This window comes from Pleurodeles waltl, chromosome 2_1 (genome assembly GCF_031143425.1).
Source record: "Pleurodeles waltl isolate 20211129_DDA chromosome 2_1, aPleWal1.hap1.20221129, whole genome shotgun sequence".
Lineage (NCBI taxonomy): Eukaryota > Metazoa > Chordata > Amphibia > Caudata > Salamandridae > Pleurodeles > Pleurodeles waltl.
The window spans coordinates 620,028,681-620,050,598 of NC_090438.1; the positions used below are offsets into that span (position 1 = coordinate 620,028,681).

At 44.5% G+C, this 21,918-nt stretch overlaps 1 protein-coding gene across 1 annotated transcript; it reads right to left on the reverse strand.

Annotated features, from left to right (window-relative positions):
• Positions 1-3,671: 3,671 nt before the first annotated feature.
• MPLKIP (M-phase specific PLK1 interacting protein) lies at positions 3,672-8,629 on the reverse strand. Its single transcript, XM_069215893.1, has 2 exons — positions 8,104-8,629; positions 3,672-4,732 (listed from the first exon to the last, which is right to left on the reverse strand). The coding sequence occupies exons 1-2, from the start codon at positions 8,521-8,523 to the stop codon at positions 4,529-4,531; spliced, it is 624 nt and encodes a 207-aa protein (XP_069071994.1). The 5' UTR covers positions 8,524-8,629; the 3' UTR covers positions 3,672-4,528.
• Positions 8,630-21,918: the final 13,289 nt, after the last annotated feature.

The window sequence follows — 21,918 nt, forward strand, 5'->3', positions numbered from 1 at the left end:
TATATACATTAGTTTGCTATTGTGTCATTCACATTTTTCTTCCACCCACTCCGGCATGCATCATGATGAAATGTTAACCCACCTGACTCGGCTATAAGTTTAAGACATACTGCCATTTTTATTTCACAAGGAGCACATCCACACACAGACACTTTGATTCAGTGCCAGCTGTACTGTGGTAATGTGGACTTTTTTGACACCAGAAAAAGACTTTCACCTTTAGCCAAATTGTTTTAAGATTAAATGAGGGCCCAGCAGATTCCCGAAGAACAAAGTGTTGTAAAAACCATGACCAAAAAAAAAAAAAAAATCATAATTCCAAAAGGCTTGTGGCCAAAGCCAGACCTATTGTCCTTAGGAATGCTTATTTTAATTTGAAATTGATTCTTTACATTTTGCTTTCGATTCCATTGCTTTTATGGTAAAATACGTGCCTGCGTGGAGCGCTTGTTTCCTTTAGGGTGAAGGGTTGTGCTACAAAAAAAAAAAAAAAAAAAAAGTAGAAAAAAATGCAGCATTTAAGAAATGTTGTCATGTAGATTAAGAGAACACATTTTGGTCAAATAAGAGGAGCAAAGAAACACCTGGGAGCTATATTTTAAAGTACATTCTGAAGGCTGCAGTGAGAGAAATGTCATGGCATCGAGACAGAAGAGGCAATTAAAGCTATGAAGACTTCCAAGGATATCATCCCTGAAAGGAGGGGCAACATAGCTCAAAATAAGTTTGCAGAAGAGTGGGGCATCAATATTGAGCAGGCTGGTCAAGGTAAATAACAGCCGTAAATCCCAATGATTGCTACCCTCTTCACCCCAGAATTCAGACAGTAGTGGTATGTAAAAGGCGTAGAGGGAAGTACACATCACCACTTTATAAATGTACACAACTGGTACACCTCTAACCAGCGCTGCAGTGGAAGACTTTACCCTGGTGGAATAGGTTAAGATTTCCTCAGGATGTAGTTTCTTCACCAGTGCATAGCAGATCTTGATATACAGAATAGTGGGTGTGAAAAAAAAAGGTTCTCTTTCAAATAGTCTTGTTTTTCTTGTGTCTTGGCACAGAAGAAAGTGTACCTAGCACTTCACCAAGAATATTAAGTGGGCAGGGAAGAAATAATAATAATAATCACAGAACCAGCATCTAGGCACCTGGATGGGCCCAACATGGCTCCAGTGATGTCACAATGACACTGCTTCTGGCACGGAGACAGCGCCAGCACCCCCAGAGAGCTGTCAGAAGTTTCGTGATCCCATCTGGCCTCTGGGATATTCATAAGGTGAGGCATCTGTAGGTAGTGGATTCTGTCATAAAAATGTCCATGTTGTCCACCATACAAATTTTTAACAGCTGAATAGGCACTACACAGGCCAGAAGAAAAACTAGTTCACCATTATGTGGGGTGCTGATGGAGATCACATTTGCCACCAACACCACAGATGGAGCTAAAGATGATCATACCTATGGACATCCCACGTATGAGCTCACTATTACATAACAAGCATTTGCAATGTAATAGGGTCTCGCATTTCTCCAAGTTACAGCTATTAGCAATTGTAAACTCCAACCGGACTTTTACTACCACATTAAATGGAAAGAAACAGCGCAATCGTGCTGCTACTGTTCACTTGTACAGACAGTTGAAGACAACATGCAGGTAGAAAAAAAATAAAAAAATGCAAAAAGAGCGCGATCGCGCTGCTACTGTTCACTCGTAGTGAAACCTATCGGCAAAAGTGCAATTAACCATGTAACAGGGTCGATGTCATGCAAAGCGCTGGACTTCTGCCAAGCGAGATAGCGCTGCGAAAAACAGATAAAAAGTAGTCCACAAACCTGATGGGAAACAGCGAGCCTCTCATGTTTTCAGAACTTAGTCACTGCGCTCGAGGAGGGCTAACCACAGGAAGAGGCATGATGTATGCGTGCCTTCCACTAATGAAAGCAAGGAGATTTTGAAAGGCAATCCCACGAACCAATGAAAGACACTGACGTAACATGGACGGGGCTCCAGACCCTTTTCTATCTACTAAAGCGACGCATGCTCGACCCTAAAAACACCTGGGTTTCTGTGCCAACTGATCAAACCAATAAGGTAGCCAAATTTTTTACTTTAATCAAGTCTCCTTATTAACTATGATCTCTTATCCACAGCTTACAAATTTGTAGTGAAGAGGGATTTTTTTTTTTTTTTTTTTTTTTTTTTAAGTACTCTGATAGAGAGCAAGTTCAAAATATAGTAAAAAGTGAAAATGTCTTTACAGGTTTGATAAACTAAATTATTTGGAAGTGTAAGAGACGTCATACCCCTACAGATAAATTGCACAATCAGAGTCTAATTCTAGAGTTAAATTGAGAGATTAGGACATCAGAAATATGCTATCAAAAAACAATGCATGGAGGCTTAGTAGTACTAAACAGTTAATAAGAAAATAAGTTTTCTAGTGACAAAGTTTAAAAAAACACAGGGAGGGTTTCTGAGAACTTAAAAACGTACTATCAACTTTTTTATGATTTGGCCAAACTGCTTTCATTACCAATTAAATGTTTACAATGTGTTTTTTGTTTAATAGCACATACAAAAAAAATTCCTTCTTTTCCAACTGCATTTCCTTAGTTTGCGAGGTGACAGTGGATAGAAACTTCCTCACTGGAAAAGAGTGAAAAAGCTATTACTCCATGGACCTGTGAACAACATAGCTCTGGTTCTTAGCAATAATTCAGAAGAAATAAGGGAAGCGAGCATATGGGACAGTGGCATAGGCAATACATTTCACCCCAGGAGTGTGCAACGGAATATCAACTCAAACTAGGCACCCAAAAGAGACTAAATGCTCAAATCACAGTCAGAATACAAAGGAGAAAAGTGTAATGACACTAAGCAGGTTTAGGTCTCCATTTGATATTTCTGTCCATATTCCAAGTGAGGATATCAACCTTGTACAACTGACTGCTGAACTCAAATTAGATAATCAAAATGAAGTTCTGCCACTAGTCACTGTCGAATCAGTGTGTACTCCGGACCACTGGAATTATGCCTCAGGGCAAGGCCAAATTATTGAGTAAGGAAAGGAAAAACACGTAGCATAATATGAATCATTGTGGTAGTATTACATCATTATGTTGTCATTTTTACCCGCTACACTGTCTGGGTATTGGTTGTACCTCACTGGTACCAGTTCAACACTCAAATACAGCAATAAGCAACAGAAAGGTGACCAGTCAACCTCTGCAAAGGGATTTACACTGCTGTAACATGTATCACTGCGTTTTAGTAACTTTTGAACTAGAAACATTGTTCTTAAAATCTGCAGATTATGCATCAGATGCTAGATTATGTGGCAAACAACCCATTTATACACACACAAAAAAACACATGCAACAGCCACACAATCACATTGGCCCTTGATATACTTCACATTCCCAGGTGTAAAATAGTTAGAAAATCCTCCAAGAAGTGCAATGTGTTCATGGCTCTGGATTTTTCTTCGACCACCCCACATCTGCAGCCCCCATGCGCCCATTATAAAAAAATAAAAAAAAATAAAAAAAACCTGCAACAAAAGGCAGTTAATAAAAATGAACATGTGTGAGACAGGCTGGGTGGGACCAGCAGCTGACCATAAAATATCACACAATAATCACTGCACCACATGAATTCTCACACGAAAGAGGTTTGGATGATTTTTAATACCTTCACCCTTCATTTTTTTTTCACTTTGGAAACATTTGTACAAACATTCTTCTCGTTAAATTAGGTCTATGTTCCAAACTCATTTTTCTGTAATGGATGAGTGTCTGCTGATTAATTTGGTTTCTAACCTGCATTTCAATCTAAAAAAAAATAATCAAACTTACAATTACGAATACAGAAATTGAGTATTTTAAAAAGCTGGTTTAGTAAATGCACATTCCTCCAAACAATGCGCTTCTCTCTCAAGCTGGTGTGCCAATCATTTGCTACGAAAAGTGTAACAAAAAAAATTGTTAAGACTGCTATGTCCTATCATACATATACATGATATTTACACCAAGGTCTAAATGGCGAATTCTACAAAAACATTAAATTAAAAAATGATATTCACTAAAATGAACATCCTTATACATTAGAAAACAAGGAATTACTAACTCAAATTGTACTCCCTTTAAAGTCTCTTAAAAACATTAAAAAAATATCAAAATGAATGAATTGAAACGTAAAACTAGGCTTTTTAGCCTATTTTACAAACAGGATATATTTGTTGGAGAGCGGTCTGCAGTCAAAAAAAAGTTGCTGGTGATCAGAGAACAGTGTGTTCTCCAGAGCTTGCAGGCACTTCCAGAAAAATGATATTTCTGACCACAGTTCATTGCTCCTCGCAGGAACTGGACAACACGGTGCAATAAAACAAAAATAATAAAATTAAGTCCAATAAAACTTTTGCATGACTTTCCAAATAAAAACATGAGCAACCACGTTCCTCATTATTGTTCATTATGTAGTTTCATTAGCTACCCAGCAAATGTGTTTATTTGGCCTTTGGAAAAGTTAGCTGAAATACCTCCCTTTTTTGCCAGTGTATGTCGTTTGCTCATTGCTGTACTGCTGGTTTATGTCTTTAATAGAAACTGGTGCTAGGTTAGCCCAAGGGTCCTCAAGCATTGATGGTCTGTAATAGTTTTCCACATCATTAGACACTCTTTTCTCTCTGCCATGCGTCGTACCAAATGGTGTAGATGTCCGAGGGGATCCCTTTGGAGAAAAGATCATGAAGCAATATTCAATTGATGGTTAATTAACATTTTTATCCAAAGAGTAGCCCAGCACCAATAAAGAGTACCCGTCTCTGAAAGTAGTAAGGTACCATAAGAACGATAGTAAAGATTTTAGAAACGCGTATAACAAGTTTCCCCCAAAAGGGCAAAAAAATATATAAAATTGGGAAAGGACAAGAACTTCAGATAAAGCGCCTGGACACTAAATTTTACATGCGTTTTAGATGTTTATAAGGGGATAGGGGCTTTTTTTTTTATTATTAATAAAAAGAAAAAATAAATAAAAACTTTTTATGAGCAAGTAAGTGGATATTAAGACCTGTGATGTGCACTATGAGTGGCAACATGAGATTATGTCTCAAGACGACGTCTTACATTTGCTGTAACATCACAATCATAGTAATCACAACATCCAGGAATCATGATATTACCACAAATGTAGAAACATTTTGGATAAGGAACTAGCACTAGCATTTTACTAATGCCACCAGGCACGTTTTTTTGTTTTTTTTACCCTGAAATATTGTTCCCTTCAAAAATTTCCTCCCAGAAAACGTGAACCTTTTATTAGAAGGGCAGGAGTATGCCTCCTGATGATATTGAGGGATATTATATAATACAAAAAGGTGTACACTTTTCCAATGGAGAGTTAATCTACGGGAACCTTCAAGTTCAGGAGCAAGAGCCCCCACACATCCTAATGGATGTCATGCTTCATCATCGGGGTGCTCCTCGTCAGACCGGCGCTGCAATGTCGGACGGGCTCCCCGTTAGGGGGCTCTTTCCCAGAGATCTTTTTGGTGGCGACTGCCATGGTCATGGCAGCGCCGGGCTGATGAGGAGCACCCTGATGATGAAGCATGACATCCGTTATGATGTGTGAGGGCTCTTGCTACTGAACTTGAAGGTTCCCGTAGATTAACTCTCCCTTGGAACAGTGTACACCTTTTTGTATAATTAGTAAATTGAGATTGCACACTGGACCATCAACCTCCCTGTCCCTCTTTTGATTATATATATACACACACACACACATATACATATACATATATATATATATATATATATATATATATATATGCACACAAAAATGGAAAAAAGAACGGTCTCTGGGATCCGAGAAAGTATTGGGATTATCTGGAGAAGCTAAGTGTGCTAATCCAGCTAAACTGTGAGCCACTGCCCAAGTAGGACTCCAACAACTGGTGATCCTCTACCTTCAGGAAAATGTGATGAGTTAGGAGTGAACTCCAGCTCAAAAAGGTTGGCATCCTTAAAAAAAAAAAGTCAGTACGTGAAACGTAGGACAATTAAAGATTGTACGGTCTCTGCACTGATGGCCAACCTCGATCAGTCTTTATAAGGCAATAAAGCACTTTTCTATGGTGTATAGTGCCACCTGTGCTTCACAACACCAACACAGTATGAAGCTCAATGTAAGTACTATAAAATAATGTCTAAAGGGGGGAACCATATCAAGCATAGTAGCGCCTAAACGTCTTCAGATTTACGAGCCAATAGCAACGTGGCAGCACAGTGGTCACCAATCAGTATCATTTCTTTAAATAAAAATGGCACATTTGAAAGTGAATCTATCACGTGAAGAACATCACTGGCAAAAGAAACTATTTAGTAAAAGGACAGGATCACCTTTTAAAGTTAAGGAAGGTTGAGAAGGTCAGTCGCATTGCTTTCTCAATAAAGCTTAAGAGTAGCGTTTTAATTTCAACAAAATGCTTTTGGAAACTCACTGCCATCCTAAAAAAAGCATGTGCGGAAAAAAAAACTGCTAAGCTAACAATTTATGTTACCCAAACCTTTGGAACAATGCCTACGGCTCATTTTATTTTTGGATACTGAATGAATGACAGCAACTTCCAACGTACAAATGTAGCCTCTTCTGTGGGGTGTTTTGACTCTTTAAAATGTACTTAGAAGGAACCAAATAGCACAGTAGAAGAGCATAAAAACATGGAAAATGACTTTTCCCCACTAATAACACACCTCTACAAAAATGTTCACTTTATAAATTGTTCTGGAGAAGCCTGCAAGCATAATAAAATGTGAAAGGACAAAAGTAAATGTTTTTGAATGTATGTTTTAAAGTTCAATGGGCCCTTCTACTTAAATGTCACTGTATCGTTTACAGCAGGAAAAAAAAACATCTAAACAGAATGAGGGGAAGTTGAAAGGATAGCAAATTCTGAAACTGGGCACCCAAGCACTACATGGGATTACTTCTCAGGAAAGAATAAACCAGATGGAAGGAGTTGTGTTATATGGGGACGTTCTGTACTTGGTGAAGGGTTAACATTCAGCAAGAATCCAGACACACACAAAAGCTGTACGCAAACCCTAAATGTTCGAATACTACGTCAGGAGATACCAATCAATTCTAACTTCCAAACTACTGTTCGAGCTCTTGTGCTATCTATTTTGAGAGAGTAAATATTGCTAAAGGTCATATATTCACTACAAGGCTGCTATTTACGCTGCTGTAGTCTTAGACATGCTATAGGAAAACACAGCCAAATGACCCCTATATTAACACCGAAAAATAACTACAAGTTGTTTATATTATTAATCTGCTCAGAACCTCAGCACCAGCTCACATCAAATTCTAAACTTGCTGCATCATCTACAAAACTCAGGCTTTTCACTTCAGACCATCAGTCATCAAGCGTGCGCGCTTTGGTGGCGGAAGATCAACTCGCAGTTTTCACATTCTAAAAAAAGGCAAACAATGAACGCAGAACTCTAATTACAGGCAACCAAACTTTGAAATGGAGTACCTATACACTCAACACTACCTCCTCCAGTTCCGGGGGGACCTGGAAGAGGGGAAACGTAATAACTTTATCTCAATGAGTGATTTGCAACAGGGTTAAGAATCCTCATTACGATAAAAAAAATATATATATATTTGTAAAATATGCATAAGGCGTAAAAACAAAGATAATCGACGAAGGCCGAAAAGCAGCTCTCTACTTAACTTCACGTGGAGCAAACTGATCAACAAACCAAGAAGATAATTCTCACTCTGGTAACAAGCCTCTAACCAGGGAAAATGAAATAGGATCGATTAAGAACAGACAAGGCAAGGCACGGTTTCCGAGACCTCCTCATCTAAAAAAACTCCAATGGGTGTTAAATATGCCATGAAGATTTTCTAGTAAGAGTGAGAGAGCAACTCCCAGAATGGAGGGGGAATGGATGTCTTCGTGTGGCGGTGCCTGGGAGAGCCCACGACATATTCAGCCAGGGTGAATACAGAGATCTCGGGGGAAAAATGTTCCAGACAGACGCGGTCACCCCGGTGTGTCCCTGTGGAGCTTTTATGGTCCGTACCTGAAAGCTCCTCTGCTGGCCTGGGGAATAACCCCCGCCGCTACGGTGCTGCTGGTAGTAATGCTGCTGTGGACCGCCTGGAGACTTGCCGTAAGGAGGCGTGTGGTAGCGCGGGCTGGGCCTGCTGGGAGGAGACTGACCCGGGGACGGGCTCCCAAACCTGCCACCGTGGTAGCCTCCAGAACTGCCGCCCGCACCTCCTCGAGGAGATTGCCCGCCCCCGTACATGCGAGGCCGCTGCCCGTAAGGCGGCGTGTGGGGGCTTCCGAAGCCCCGCGATGGGGGAGGCATAGCAGAGCATGTCTGCTGTTGCCCACCACTGGGAGGGGGCATCGGAGGGCTGCGAAAACCACCAGGCCCGCCTCCGCCACCTCCAACTGAGCAGGGAGGGGTGAGCGGGCGGAAGTTCTGCCTCTGCATCGCGGCAAGATGGGCCAGCAGCACGCACCAAAGCCGAACACCGAATCGAAGATGGAAAAAGAGCAGCTCGCGGTAAATCGCCCAGGATCCCACCGGAAACGGAAATAAGATTTGTTACGACGCCATAGCGAGGAAGTGAGTCTTTGCCATTAGAAGAATGACCCTTAGGAACAGGGCAACATGGCTCCAGAAGGTCTTCCTAATTCAAACGAGGTGTTTAACCCCGTCGCTGCCAATGTTTAACCCCTTCGCTGCCAGGCCTTTTCCTTCTCAGGTGCCAGGGATTTTTGTGTCTATTTGGGGATCTTCGCTTTTAGGCCCTCATAACTTTTTGTCTATATAAGCTACGCAAGCCAAATGTTAGTCCTTTTTTCCCCACATTTCAGGGATTCTACAGGTACCCAGACTTTGTGGGTTCCCCTGAAGGAGACAAAGAAATTTGCCAAAATGCAGCAAAAATTTCGTTTTTTCAAACAAGGGAAAAAAGGGCTGAAGATGAGGGCTCGTGTTTTTTCCTTGAAAATGGCATCAACAAAGGGTTCGCGGAGCTAAAATAACCATCTTCCCAGCTTTCAGGAACGGGCAGACTTGAATCAGAAAACGCAGTTTTTCAACCCAATTTTGGCATTTTACTGGGACATACCCCATTTTAATGTAGACAAAATTTATAATTCACCAAGGGGTCATTTGTGTAGATCCTACAGTGTTTTCCTACTGAAATAACAACATAAATAAAAAATAATAAAATTGACGTAAAAAAAACCCAACTGTTTTTCTCCACGTTTTACTCTGTAACTTTTTTCTGCGGTTAGATTTTTTAAAGCAATATACTGTTACGTCTGCTGGACTCTTCTGGTTGCGGGGATATATTGGGCTTGTCGGTTCATCAATAACCCTAGGTACCCAGAGCCAATAAATGAGCTGCACCTTGCAATGGGTTTTCATTCTATTCCGGTCGTATATCAATTCATTTGCTGAAATATAAAGATTGAAAGATAGGATTCAAGAAAACCTTTGTATTTCCAAAATGGCCACAAGATAAGGTGTTGAGAAGCAGTGGTTATTTGCACATCTCTGAATTCCGGGGTCCCATACTAGCATGTGAATTACAGGTCATTTCTCAAATAGATGTCTTTTTTACACACTGTCTTACATTTGGAAAGAAAAAATGTTGAATAAGACAAAGGCCAATAACACTTGTTCTTCTATTCTGTTTTCCCACAAGTCTCCTGATAAAAATGGTACCTCACTTGCGTGGGTAGGCCAAGTGCCTGCGACAGGAAACGTAACATGGACACATCACATTTTTACATTGAAATTTGACGTGTTTTTTGCAAAGTGCCTACTTGTGGATTTGGGCCCCTAGCTCATTCAGCACCTAAGAAAACCTAGCAAACCAGGACATTTCTTAAAATTAGACACCTATGGGATTACAGAATGGGTTGGCTTGTGGGGCACTCACCAAGTTCCTTTACCCAGAATCCTTTGCAAACCTCACAATTTGTCCCCAAAAAAACATTTTCCTCTCATTTCAGTGACAGAAAGTTCTGTAATCTGAGAGGAGGCACAAATTTCCTTGCACCCAGCGTTCCCCCAAGTGTCCTGATAAAAATGGTACTTCACTTGTGTGAGTAGGCCTAGCACCTGCAACAGGAAATGCCCCAAAACACAACGTGGACACTTCACATTTTCCTAAAGCAAACAGAGCTGTTTTTAGCAAAGTGCCTAGCTGTGGATTTTGTCTTCAAGCTCAGCCGGCACCTAGGGAAACCTACCAAACCTGTGCATTTCCCCAAAGTCTCCCGATAAAAATGGTACCTCACTTGTGTGGGTACTCCTAGGTCCTGATGTCAGAGGGTGCTCAGGAATACCGCTGCTGCCTGTATGTTTGAGCTTGTACGGCTGTCGGTGCCTCCCCAAACGTGATGTTATACAGGCATATCGCTGGATGAAATACTTATCCTTGCAAGGTCACACAATCTGTCCAATAGTCGCAGAGGACATGGATGCTGCCTTAGCGCGATCTGCTCCGGCACCAGGCCAGGCCAAATTGGGCCCAGTAAAGGAAGAACGGGTTGACGCCGTCCAAGGATGCTACAATCAGCTGCATGTGGCTCGACCACCGAGACTGGAGGAAAAGAGGTACGGTAGCTGTGGTCTAGAGCACAGGATACCAGGAATATGCCCTGCCAAGGGAAATAACTTCTCCAAATGTGATAAGCCCAACGATTTTGCCAAAGTTTTCAGAGGGAGATGGCCCAGATCCGTGACCATGTTGGCCCGGAAGGCGGCAATAAAGCAAGTTACTCCAGACGATGGCACTGGGATGGTGGCGGTTGACGCATACCCAGTCAACAAACCCTACGAGGATGATGAAGATAAGGAGATATTTGTTGTTTCGTTTGCTGACAGGTTGGACCAGAGGTGGAGACCACCACCCATGTGTACCATAACGGTAAATGGCACGACAGTGCTCATAGACACTGGGGCGTCAGTAAACGTTATGGATGTGGAACAATACAGCAAAATATCTCCCCCACCAGAGCTCACACCATGCTGGACCAAGATATATGCCCATAGGGGCGTGGACCCTTTACCCCGGCGAGGGGCGATAGAGGTTACTGTTGGTAGTGAGCGCCGTTCGACACATGCCAAATGCCATGTGTTGGAAGGCAAGAAAGGAACTCTTCTCCGATGCCACACGGTGGAAGACCTGGAGCTAGTGTTTTTCGCCTGGCAAGTCCACGACTCCCTGGCTGAGGCGGTGCTGGCCCATTTCCCGGAGTTGTTTCAGGGGCTAGGAAAACTGAAAGGAAAGTAGTTCCAGTTACATGTTGATCCTGCAGTACGACCCATTGCCCTAAAGCACCGGCGGGTGACTTTCCACTTACGACCCCAGGTGGAGAGTGAACTACAGACAATTGAGGAGTGGGGGTCATAGAGAAGGTGACCGGCCCGACACCCTGGGTGTCGCCACTCGTCATCGCCCCAAAGCCTAAGCAGCCTGACACCATTCGCCTGTGTGTGGACATGCGCCTTCCCAACATTGCCATAAATTGAGAATGCCACATCACACCCACCATGGATGATATTGTTGTGGATCTTAACAGGGCCCAGTGGTTCTCTAAGTTGGACCTATACTCGGGATACCATCAGCGGGAGCTAACCCCAGAAAGCCGTAACGTCACCACATTCTCAAACCAGGTGGTGCTGCGACGTTACAAGTGCCTTAGCTTTGGGGGCTCTTCGGCCGTGCATATCTTCCACAATGCCATACGGGAGACACTGTCCGGTTTGACCGGCGTCATTAATCGACATCTTAATTTTCTCCAACACGTTAGAGGAACATCAAAAACAGCTGAGAGCCACTCTCCAGAGGTTAGCAGAAGCAGGACTAACGTTGCACCGGAAGAAATGCGCCTTGTACCACAACTCCATTGAATTTTTTTGGTTACATCTTTTCAAGGGTACTTCTGAAGGTTGACCCCAAGAAAGTAGAGGCCATCCAAGGAGCAGCCTTACCTCGCAACGTCACTGAAGTCAGGAGCTTCCTCGGTATGGCAACGTACTATGGGAGGTTCATCCCCAATCTGGCCACACTTTCCGAACCTCTTCGACAGCTCACGAAGGCCAACACCCCGTGGGAGTGGGGCATAGAAGTGGACAAGGCGTTCCAAGCAGTCAAAAGTTCACTGTTGGGCTCTGTGGTCATGGCATACTTCCACCCGCACAAGAAAACGGAAGTCATGGTGGACTACAGCCCCATTGGGCTCGGAGCCGTATTGCTGCAGGACAGAGCCAACAGCAGTGGACGCCAGTGGCCTATGCCAACATGGCCCTCTCGGCAACGGATGCCCGGTATGCGCAAATTGAGCTGGAAGCGCTGGCCATACGACGGGCCTGTCAGCATTTCAACTTGTATTTTTGAGGGCACAAATTTATGATGGTTACCAACCACAAACCACTGGTATCCCTCTTTGCGGGCACGGCCCGAATTGCCCCGCCAAGAATTGAAAGGTGGGCGGTGCTCCTCCAGCCCTACCGGTTTTACATTGTCTACTGGCCTGTAGTCAACAATCCTGCAGATTACTTATCACGCCATCCGTTGCGGCCACGCTCGCAGGTAGAAGAAGAGGAGGAGGATGGATGGACAGAGAGTTTCGTAAACATGATTGTGAACCTAGCATGTCCCACAGCGCTGATGGTGACGGAGATCATTGATGCCTCAATCCGAGATGCAGTCATCGGCTGAGCCAATCGGTCATGGAAATGTTTCCTTGACAAGAAGTACGATTTTGACTCTGAGGAGCGCAAGACGATGCAATGGATTTGGAATGTGAGGGCTGGAGCTCTCTGTGAGTCCAGAAGGTCTTCCTCTCCAGGGCCAGCGCTTAGTAATACCCCGCAGTCTACACCTTAGAGTTGTAGAATTAGCTTACCAGGGTCATCAGGGGATAGCGAAGACTGTTTGCGTGAGAAGGTGTGGTTCCCCAGGATGAACGCCATGGTAGATGACCTGATACCAACAGGTGATCCCTGTGCGATCACCGCTCGAGATCCCGTCCTTGCTCCAGTGATGACCAAACCTCCCAGCACTCGACCATGGCCCCGGGTAAGCCTGGATTTTGGTAGTTTTCCTGATGGATGGCTGACGGCTGTCATGACTGACTTGTGCGCCCGGTTCCCGATGGTGGAACTGGTTACGTCCACGGCATTTGAGCATGTCCATCCTGTCTTGGAGAAGGTTTTCGCTCTCCTGGGTCTGCTGGAGGACATAACAATGGACAATGGTCCTCCATTTCACGGCCAGGAGTTTCAGGTTTTGTTCGCCATATCACACTGGTGAATTACCCCTCAATATCCCCAGGCAAACGGGGATGTTGAGCACTTCATGTGGACCTTGAACCCTGCTTTACGAACTGGAGTAAGTCAACAAGAGAACGCCAAGATATGCCTGCATGCGTTCCTGAGGGCATACCGGCAGACACCCCATAGCACGACGGGGTGTGCCCCGGCAGCGTTGATGTTTCTTTCGCCACCACAGGACTGCAGATACGCTGATGAGCAGTGGAAACCTACTGAATTGGATATACTCAAGACGCAGGAGAAGCGAAAACAGACCAATGTCTAGGCCAGCAAGAGGAGAAGGGCGAAACATTCTGACCTAAAAGTGGGGGAATCCGTCATTCTGAAGGATCGCCACCCAGGTTGGAAGTTCCGTACCCCTTTTGAACCTGACATCTAGATAGTCGAGAAGAACGCTGGGACCATCGCTGCTGCCACAAAAGTGGGGCGTCAGGTGACCCGGAATGTGTCTTGGTTCTTGAGGGTGGAGCCTCGGGATGGCGATTCAGGAGCTGACCCGCTGGAGGAGAGTGGCGAAGAGCTTGAAGGAGGCTAGGTTTCACAGCCAAGTTCTCCAGATGAATGCTGACCAGGAAGTGATGGAGGTCCCAGCAGAGATCTCGAAAGGTCCTGTTCCCCATATCGGGGACCCGCACGAGGGCTGAAACAGAGCGGGAGAAGTGAAAGGTACGACCTGCTGCCCAACCCTGAACCCAGCCAAAGTCTTAAGAGACTTCATGTGTTTAAAAGAAAAGTGACTGGTGTGCATGTACAGCCAATAACTCCTGCTGTTATCTTCTTTTCCTTTCTCTCTCTTTTCTTTTGTATCTGTGGTTGTTATTGTTATTCATATGCCTTGTTCGAGGGTGAATGTTTTTGTAGTAGTTCACTAAAACATGTGGGGGAAGTAGACAATCACCCGGGCTCTCCCCTACATTGTTGCCTGCTCTGTGACACCATACGTTGTCCGGGGCGGAGGTTATAAAATAAAGAGGTGCCCGGCCTGCGCGGTATTGGCGCACTAGTTAACTGTACAGCTTGCTGCAACGAGGTTTTGTTCCCCCATTAGGCCGTACAGTCCACAGTCAGCGCGACGCACCCAGCCGTGCTACAGTAACTAGAACCTCCGCCCCGCCATGCAGTTATGTCATCGAACATTTTCCTACAAATGTTATGGCCACACATCAATTTTGTTATAACAGATGTAATGAGTGCTGTAATATATGGGTTAATTATCAGCGCACGGCGAGTGCACAAGTTATATTTAACCTCTATCATATTATTTTACTTTTAGCCCTGCGGAAGTGGTGGTCTCCACGGTGTGGGGGCTAGGCGCAGCCCTTGCATAGTTACTAAGCTTAGCCCTGGGGAGGTGGTGGTCTCTGGGGCTTCTAAAAGCACTAGTAGGGGGGATCCTGTGTGCCCCCATCCTATTTTTAAGCCATAATGCCCTGAGGACCTGGCCAACCCTGGGGCAAAATAACTGTGAAACTTGGGAGACCATTTTTTAAAACCTCTGCAAAATCTACAGATCCAGCCGCAGATTTTGCAGATATTTAAAAACAAAATACCTTTAAGCCCTGGTGGGGTCCCAGGGGGACCCCTGGACCAAAGCTAGTGTGTTAGACTATACATATCCCGTTACATTTTCTTTTTATGTTTTTATTGGGACTCTGGGAAGCTGAATTCCACAGGTGCCTGGAAGAATGTATGGGATTTAGGAGTGTACATACGTCTGATGTCTTAGGGGTCACCTCCTCTCCATTCTTAGGTCTGCACTACCCACAGTGCATTTACTGCCTCTGCAATATATACAGCATACCTTTTGGGGTTTGTAGCCTATTCATTGCTTGCTGTTGGACCGGACGCAAAAACGACAAGGTGATGGATGGAATGCTTGAATTAATCCTGGCCCATGGAAATTGCTCGGGCAGCATCCCATTACAACATTTCTTTTGCCCACCATATCACCCCAGTTTGGAACCTGCCAAATGCAAAGCAGTTTTTACCCTACTGCTCAAGGAACAGTCCAGCCTGAAATGCCAGGCCAGATCCTCCCTGGACCATAAACAAGCATTCTGGGACCGTTTTTAGGGTATCACCACCTATGGGCCAGGCTAGCTTGAATTCAGTGGCACAGTGACCACAGGATAAACATCTGGGCATAAGCTTCCTACGTAGGGCAACACCACACCACTCCACTTTACACTACTCCTCCCTACAACACTCTACATCACTTCACTCTGCAACACTCTGCTCCACTCTATGCCCTTCTACTCCATGCAAGCCTCACTTCATACCGTGCTACTCCACTCCAAGACAGTCCACTGTAAGACTTTCTATGACACGGCTCGCCACTCCACTCCACACCGCTATACTCCATTCTACCCCACTCCACTCCAATTCAATACAACCCAATCTACCCCACTCCACTGCACTACAATCTATGCCACTCCACTCAAACCTTCCATTTCAATCTACCATACTCTAAATTACCCAATCTACTCTGCTCCAGTGTATCACACTCCATGTTAACCTACCCCCACTCTACTTCAGTCCAATCCACCCCACTGTACTCCACTACAGTTTAGCCCACTCCACTCGAATCCCCTTTACCACTCTGTATTTAACCCCAATCTACCCCACTTCACTCCAATCAATCCCACTAAAAATGTACCACACACCACTGCAATCTAACCCACTCCACCCCAATCTACGGCATTACAGTCTAGTGCAGTATACTCCACTACAATCTACTTCACCTGAATCTACTCCACTATACCCTATTCTTCTCCACTCCAACCTACACTATTCCACTATAATCTAACCCACTTCAAACTACTCCACTCCAATCTACTCCAGTATACCCCAATCCACTATTCCCCAATTTACCCCATTCCAGTGTATCTCAGTCCACTCTACTGCAGCCTACCCGGATATACCTCAATCCTATCTACCGCAATCAACACAGACTTATTCCTTTGAGACGTGCATCAGCTGCAAGGTGCTTCATTTGCATCTATCTTTACTTATATAGCTGAGCTGTTGTCTTAATGTATCAATGCTCATGCTCTATGACAGTTTATTCACACCTCATGATAGTATATTTCATTAGTGTGTAGCTCACTCTTGCAGGGATGCATTTCTTGCACTTACCTTGTTGGAGACTCAATAGTAGCCAAGCCTGGTTTGTGTTTATGTAACTTTCTTCACATAGAGAGGTAGGCCTCTTTTTGCCCTTGGTTGTGTGACCTTAGCTGTTCTTGCTAGTCCACTGTTACTCGATGCTTGTTGTCGGTTATGTCTTGGCTGGTGGGTCTGTGTGTTTCTTTTGCACTCTTTGCATTTTATTTTGCCCTTTTATTGTTGTCCTACTGCTACTGCATTGACTTAATAGTGTCTTATTCAAATTCCAACATGTAGTCCTCTTTTGTACTTGGTGTACTCCTCTGTGTCTATGGCCGGAATATTGCTATTCCTCTTTTTCTCATAAGTCCATGTATATCTGTGGGTTCCAGTATGGCTCCACTCCACTCAATGCAACTGCAAGCCACACAGTGCCACTTCACTATACTATACTCAGTGCTTCACCACTTCACACCTCACACCACATAATGACTACACTCCATGCCACTATACTCCAAGCCACACAATGCCACCCTACACCACACAATTACACCGCTCTTAATACCACACCACACAATACCAACTCCACTCCACCAGCACTAAGCCACTCCACCCTACACCACTGATCTTCAAACTTTTTAACCCCAGGCCCACACAGACACATACACCCACACAGACACACACACCCACACCAAATTTTTCACAATTATTCTATTAAATGTGCAATGTTTAAACTTTTTTAAATATTGCAGATAACTTGTGTTACTGTTATAATAAATGCAATCAAATACATGATGCCAACCATACTATTCTGGTCAGGCATGTACTGCTCATTTTCTTCAGCTTAAGACACAGCACGGTTCTCACCATAATGCTTCTCTTGGCCATAGCCTGGTGCCTCACCTCCCTGGGATCATTTGAGGCCCCCCTAGGGGAACACACCTCCCAGTTTAAAGGCCCCCTGTTCTACACAATGGCACCGTACTATACTCCTCTAAGTGCAACTCCACACTACTTAATGCCACTCCAGTACACTCCAAGCCACACAGTGCCACTCCATCCCGCAATGTACCACACTACTCTAATCCACATAATGCTACTCTTTTACATGTTGCACAATGCTACTTCAAACCATGCCAGTCCACTAAATGACAATACACTACACTCCAGGCCACAAAATGACACTTCCCCCAAGCCAAGGCACTCCACTTCAGTCAGTGCACTATACTTATTGCAACATAACATAAGTCCACTTAATAAAATTTCACTCCTCTACACTCCACTCCACACAGTGCCATGCAACACAATGCCACTCCACTCCTTCTAAATCAATATAGTTTACATATGTGCAGGAGCAGTGCGTGGCGGGGGCGGCTGGTGCGGGGGTGAAGAAAAATTAATAATTGAAGAAAAAAAACTTACCTGAATGCGCTGCCGCCATCACCACCACCAAGCATCGCCTCTTTCCTTGGCAACAGGCACAGGCTCCCAGCCTGCCCTGCGGCCAATCTAAATGTTACCATCACACAAGTGTTCAGATTTGGGGGAGTGCCAAGCCAGGGTGCTCCTAGGCAGACTGTGAGAGTCTGCCTGTTCTCTCCAACCCAGCACTGCATTGCTGGATTGGACAGAGCTTAGTGCGCATGTATGTTTGCCCAGCCTGAGACGGCCGGCTAACATACATACGTACTGAGGGGGAGTACTGAGTATTCCCCCTCTGTGCTCGTCAGGGCCCGTGGCCCCACCCCTTCTACAATACAACAATAATAAACATAGTTCATTATTGCTGTATTGTAGAGGTTTGTCAGCTGCCGCTGCTGGCGGGGGCGATGCTCCTCCGACCTAACGGAGGTTCCACCCCTGCATATGTGAGATCTATTGATTTTGCCAATGCTTGTTTTGCAACACCTTTGGCGTTCCGTAATCTTTGTGTTCCCTGGAGGTATAATGAGGGCAGATCTTCCAGTCTTTCCCACGGGTGAGTGAGAAGGACCATTAGAGTCCAAGGGGCTGGAATTCTGGTCTGAGGCGGGCGGTCTCCAAACATATTTTACTTTCATATTTTTAGATACATCTTTGAGTGCAATGGGTTTTTAACCACCCCTCATGCCCCCACCTCCAGAGATCATGACGGTTGGACTGTGGGTAATCCTCCAATATCATTGATAACTGTACTCGCAGCAACTGATGCTGAGACTGTGTGTTAATTTTCATTTATTGGTGAACATGTGTTTGCGTCATATCATTTTAAATGTTTTTATTTGTTCTCTTTTTAAGTTAAATCAGAGTTTAACTTGTTGTGGAGCAAAATATACATGTCAGATTAGAGGCTAACCGTAAACTTTCATACGTCAATACAGGTGTTGGAAATATGGCTGAAGGTGGTCTAGTGTTTTCAAGGGCAGAAACAGACACACTTGCCACGATTCTTAAGGAAGTTAATTATATATGAAGATCTCAACCTTTAACACTACTCTACTAGACATGGCACCCAATGTAAAATATTTCATATTAGAACTGATTTTTATTCATCAACATGTAGATAACACTAATAAAAGTATAGATGAAATATATCATGTCTATGGTCAACCGCCTGATTGGGGTACAGATATTGCCAGGTTACAGTAGAAGTTAACCAATTTGAAAGTCCGTGGAGATATACATATTATGTCCATCCTATATTAATAGGCCTCACTTTTTCGGGCAATCTGTAAAATATTTCCGACATGATGATGTCATGTCAGATGGCTATTTTGTTCTTCGGTGAGTCTGACTGCCAGGGTACATTACAGAGCCTTATTGTGTGAGCCCTCTGAAATTCTAAATCTGCAATACTCAAACGTCCTATTACCTAACATTACATGGACGCTCTGGCAGAAAAGGTCTAGGTTGAGTTTTTGATGCCCTGTTGCTAGAACATGGCAAAGAGAAATCAAGACCGCCCCCCTCCCCCCGGAAAGAATAACTCATGGAAGGATTATAAAAATTACCTTTTCATCAAGGTTCAGTTATGTCCATGGTATGCTGTGGCTTACAATTGCTAAATCTTTATTGACGAGTGTTGAAAGAATGATAAAACAATTCGTATTAGGGGTCAACTAAACCTAGGACCCGGAGGACTAAACTGTAGGCTCACACAGAGGCTGAAGGCCTGCGTCTCCTAAAATGTGTTTTTATTATAGGGCTAATCATCTGTCACTGATGGTATCTGATAAGTGCAAAATGAGATTGCAGAATGAATCCTATGTGCAGACAACTGGAGTTTTTTATGTTGCTAAGAAACTCTGCACTGGACTTGTTTCACTCAACTAAGGACCCGGTTTAATTAGTGGCCAACCCTTCATTGAGTAAATTATGAGAACATGGAGTCTTGCATATATGGAGGGGGGCTGGATCCGTGCACACGCCCCTACATGGAATACTGCTCAATTTAACTATACCCAAGGACCTCCCTGATATGCAAGCCCTAGTAGATCCAATGGGCTCGTAACACAATAAGATATTGGGGTATTAACCTAACTCCCACACTGCCACCTTGGACGCAGGCCAGTTGGCCGCAACACTGGTTCCACATGGATCTGTCAGTGGACTGCTAGCCCCTCTTGGTTCTAGGCTGGCTACCCAAGCACGTTTCATTGTTCAGCACCTACATAGCTACCCCCCATTAGGACGGCACTTGACATATGAGACAGATTGGGAATCAGGTGAGGGCTTACTACCTTCCCCTCCTCTAACACTCCAATTGCACGCAACCCGGATTTCACTCTTGTGCTACTGCCTCCATTATTTACTAGCTTGGAGGCAGAGGAGTTTAGGAAATTAACAGACCTCTTTGTGGGAGCCTCCATTAAGTCATTTGAACAGTGTAAGGCTTATTACTCTCTCCCTGAAACAACAAGGCTACAGTACTGCCAGCTGCATCATTGGGCATTGCACCCCTCCAATTATTCTGGGGCTACCATATCCTATACTGACTTGAAAAATTAGTGAGCGCATATGACGGGTCTAAAGGACTAATCTCCAATACATACCGGACCATTCAACACTCTACACCTCTTCAAACCCACACATTTCAAACTTTCAGGCAGACTACCACTGCAGATGGCATTTTGTCTAAGCAATTGGAACCCCTTTGGCGAGACATACCTAAAACTTAAGAAAGCTTATCCCACTGTAAAATAGCTTATATGATCATTTTTCAATGGTATTATACACTGGCTTACCTCTCCACCATATACCCCTCCACATCTTTTTTCTGCTGGTAAAGCAGACTAGTTGTGGGAGATTATTGACAAATCCGCTGTTGACCCCCAAGCAGGAATTGGAATGTTTGGGGATCAGAGTGTGCTGGTGTCATGCTAACTGCCCAAGCAGGCCGCTTCCCTTTTGCGACCCACCCGCCACCACAAAACTCTTGGCCACAGAAAGGCCTGATACCGGGGGAGTTCAGGGCATAGGCGACCTTAGATAGCATCTTACATTGAATTGCCGTAGCATAGGAGCTTGCACCACACATCAGTGAACAGACTTTGGTTGATAACAGTTACTGAGAATCCCGGCGACCCAGTGGGCCTGAACTTCGACCAACAACCCCACTGCGGGCTTCACGAAGGAGTGCAGACTGAAAGTGGGTGTGGCCTACCACCCATTTTTTCCCCAGGGCCTATAGTGACCACACTTGAGTATTTGCCAGTGCAGCACTGGGACTGCCTGTCCCCCTCTGCTACGTGGGGTAATTCGGGTCTTACAACATATATTACTGGGTGTAGAGTGCAGCAGGGGCTGACATTGCTGCTGGTCAAGTGGTGTGCACAGGTTCTCAGCTAGAACAGCAAAGCCATTCCGTTACAAAAATGCCAGTATTCCTCTTCCCGGATTATATCAGTGCAGTGCCGCAGGGCTCCCTTTTTGGGGGTGACGTGCAGATTGAGGCAGGCTGACCTCCACTATTCCCTCCTTTTTCAAGTTAAACTGAAGGCCATGGTTTGAATTAAAAGTTACTGCTTTACCAAGCCCATGGATGCCTGGGACTGGGTTGAGACATCCGCTTTCCCTTCACTGCCATGCCGACAACATGAGGCACAAACATCGCATCGCCAGAAGCACTGGGCACGCAAACATGGTGGTGCTGGATTCAAAGGGGCATCTACCCCAGAACAGGCAAAGGAGGGACAAACCCAGACTTGAGGTTGGAGGTTACATTGTGGGCAGACTGCATTCACCCCTTGTTTACTGTTCAGACGATGGCATAGCCGATGTCAAAGCATGGTCTCAGCAACCCTGAAGGAGCTGACAAGGGAAACAGCAGAGGAGCTTATATCACAACAAGAACCTCAGGTGAAGTAATCTGTATTCATCAGATTGTAGTAACAGGTCGTCCCAACTGACCCAGAGAGAGTAGAACTGCAGACTGCTTACACACTG

Bases quoted from the DNA above. Each gene is read 5' to 3' on its own strand.
- MPLKIP (XM_069215893.1), bottom strand. From the start codon at position 8,523: ATGCAGAGGCAGAACTTCCGCCCGCTCACCCCTCCCTGCTCAGTTGGA. The intron at 4,733-8,103 runs GTACGGACCATA...TTTTCTCCAAAG, and splicing joins GCCAGCAGAGGAGCTTTCAG to GGATCCCCTCGGACATCTAC.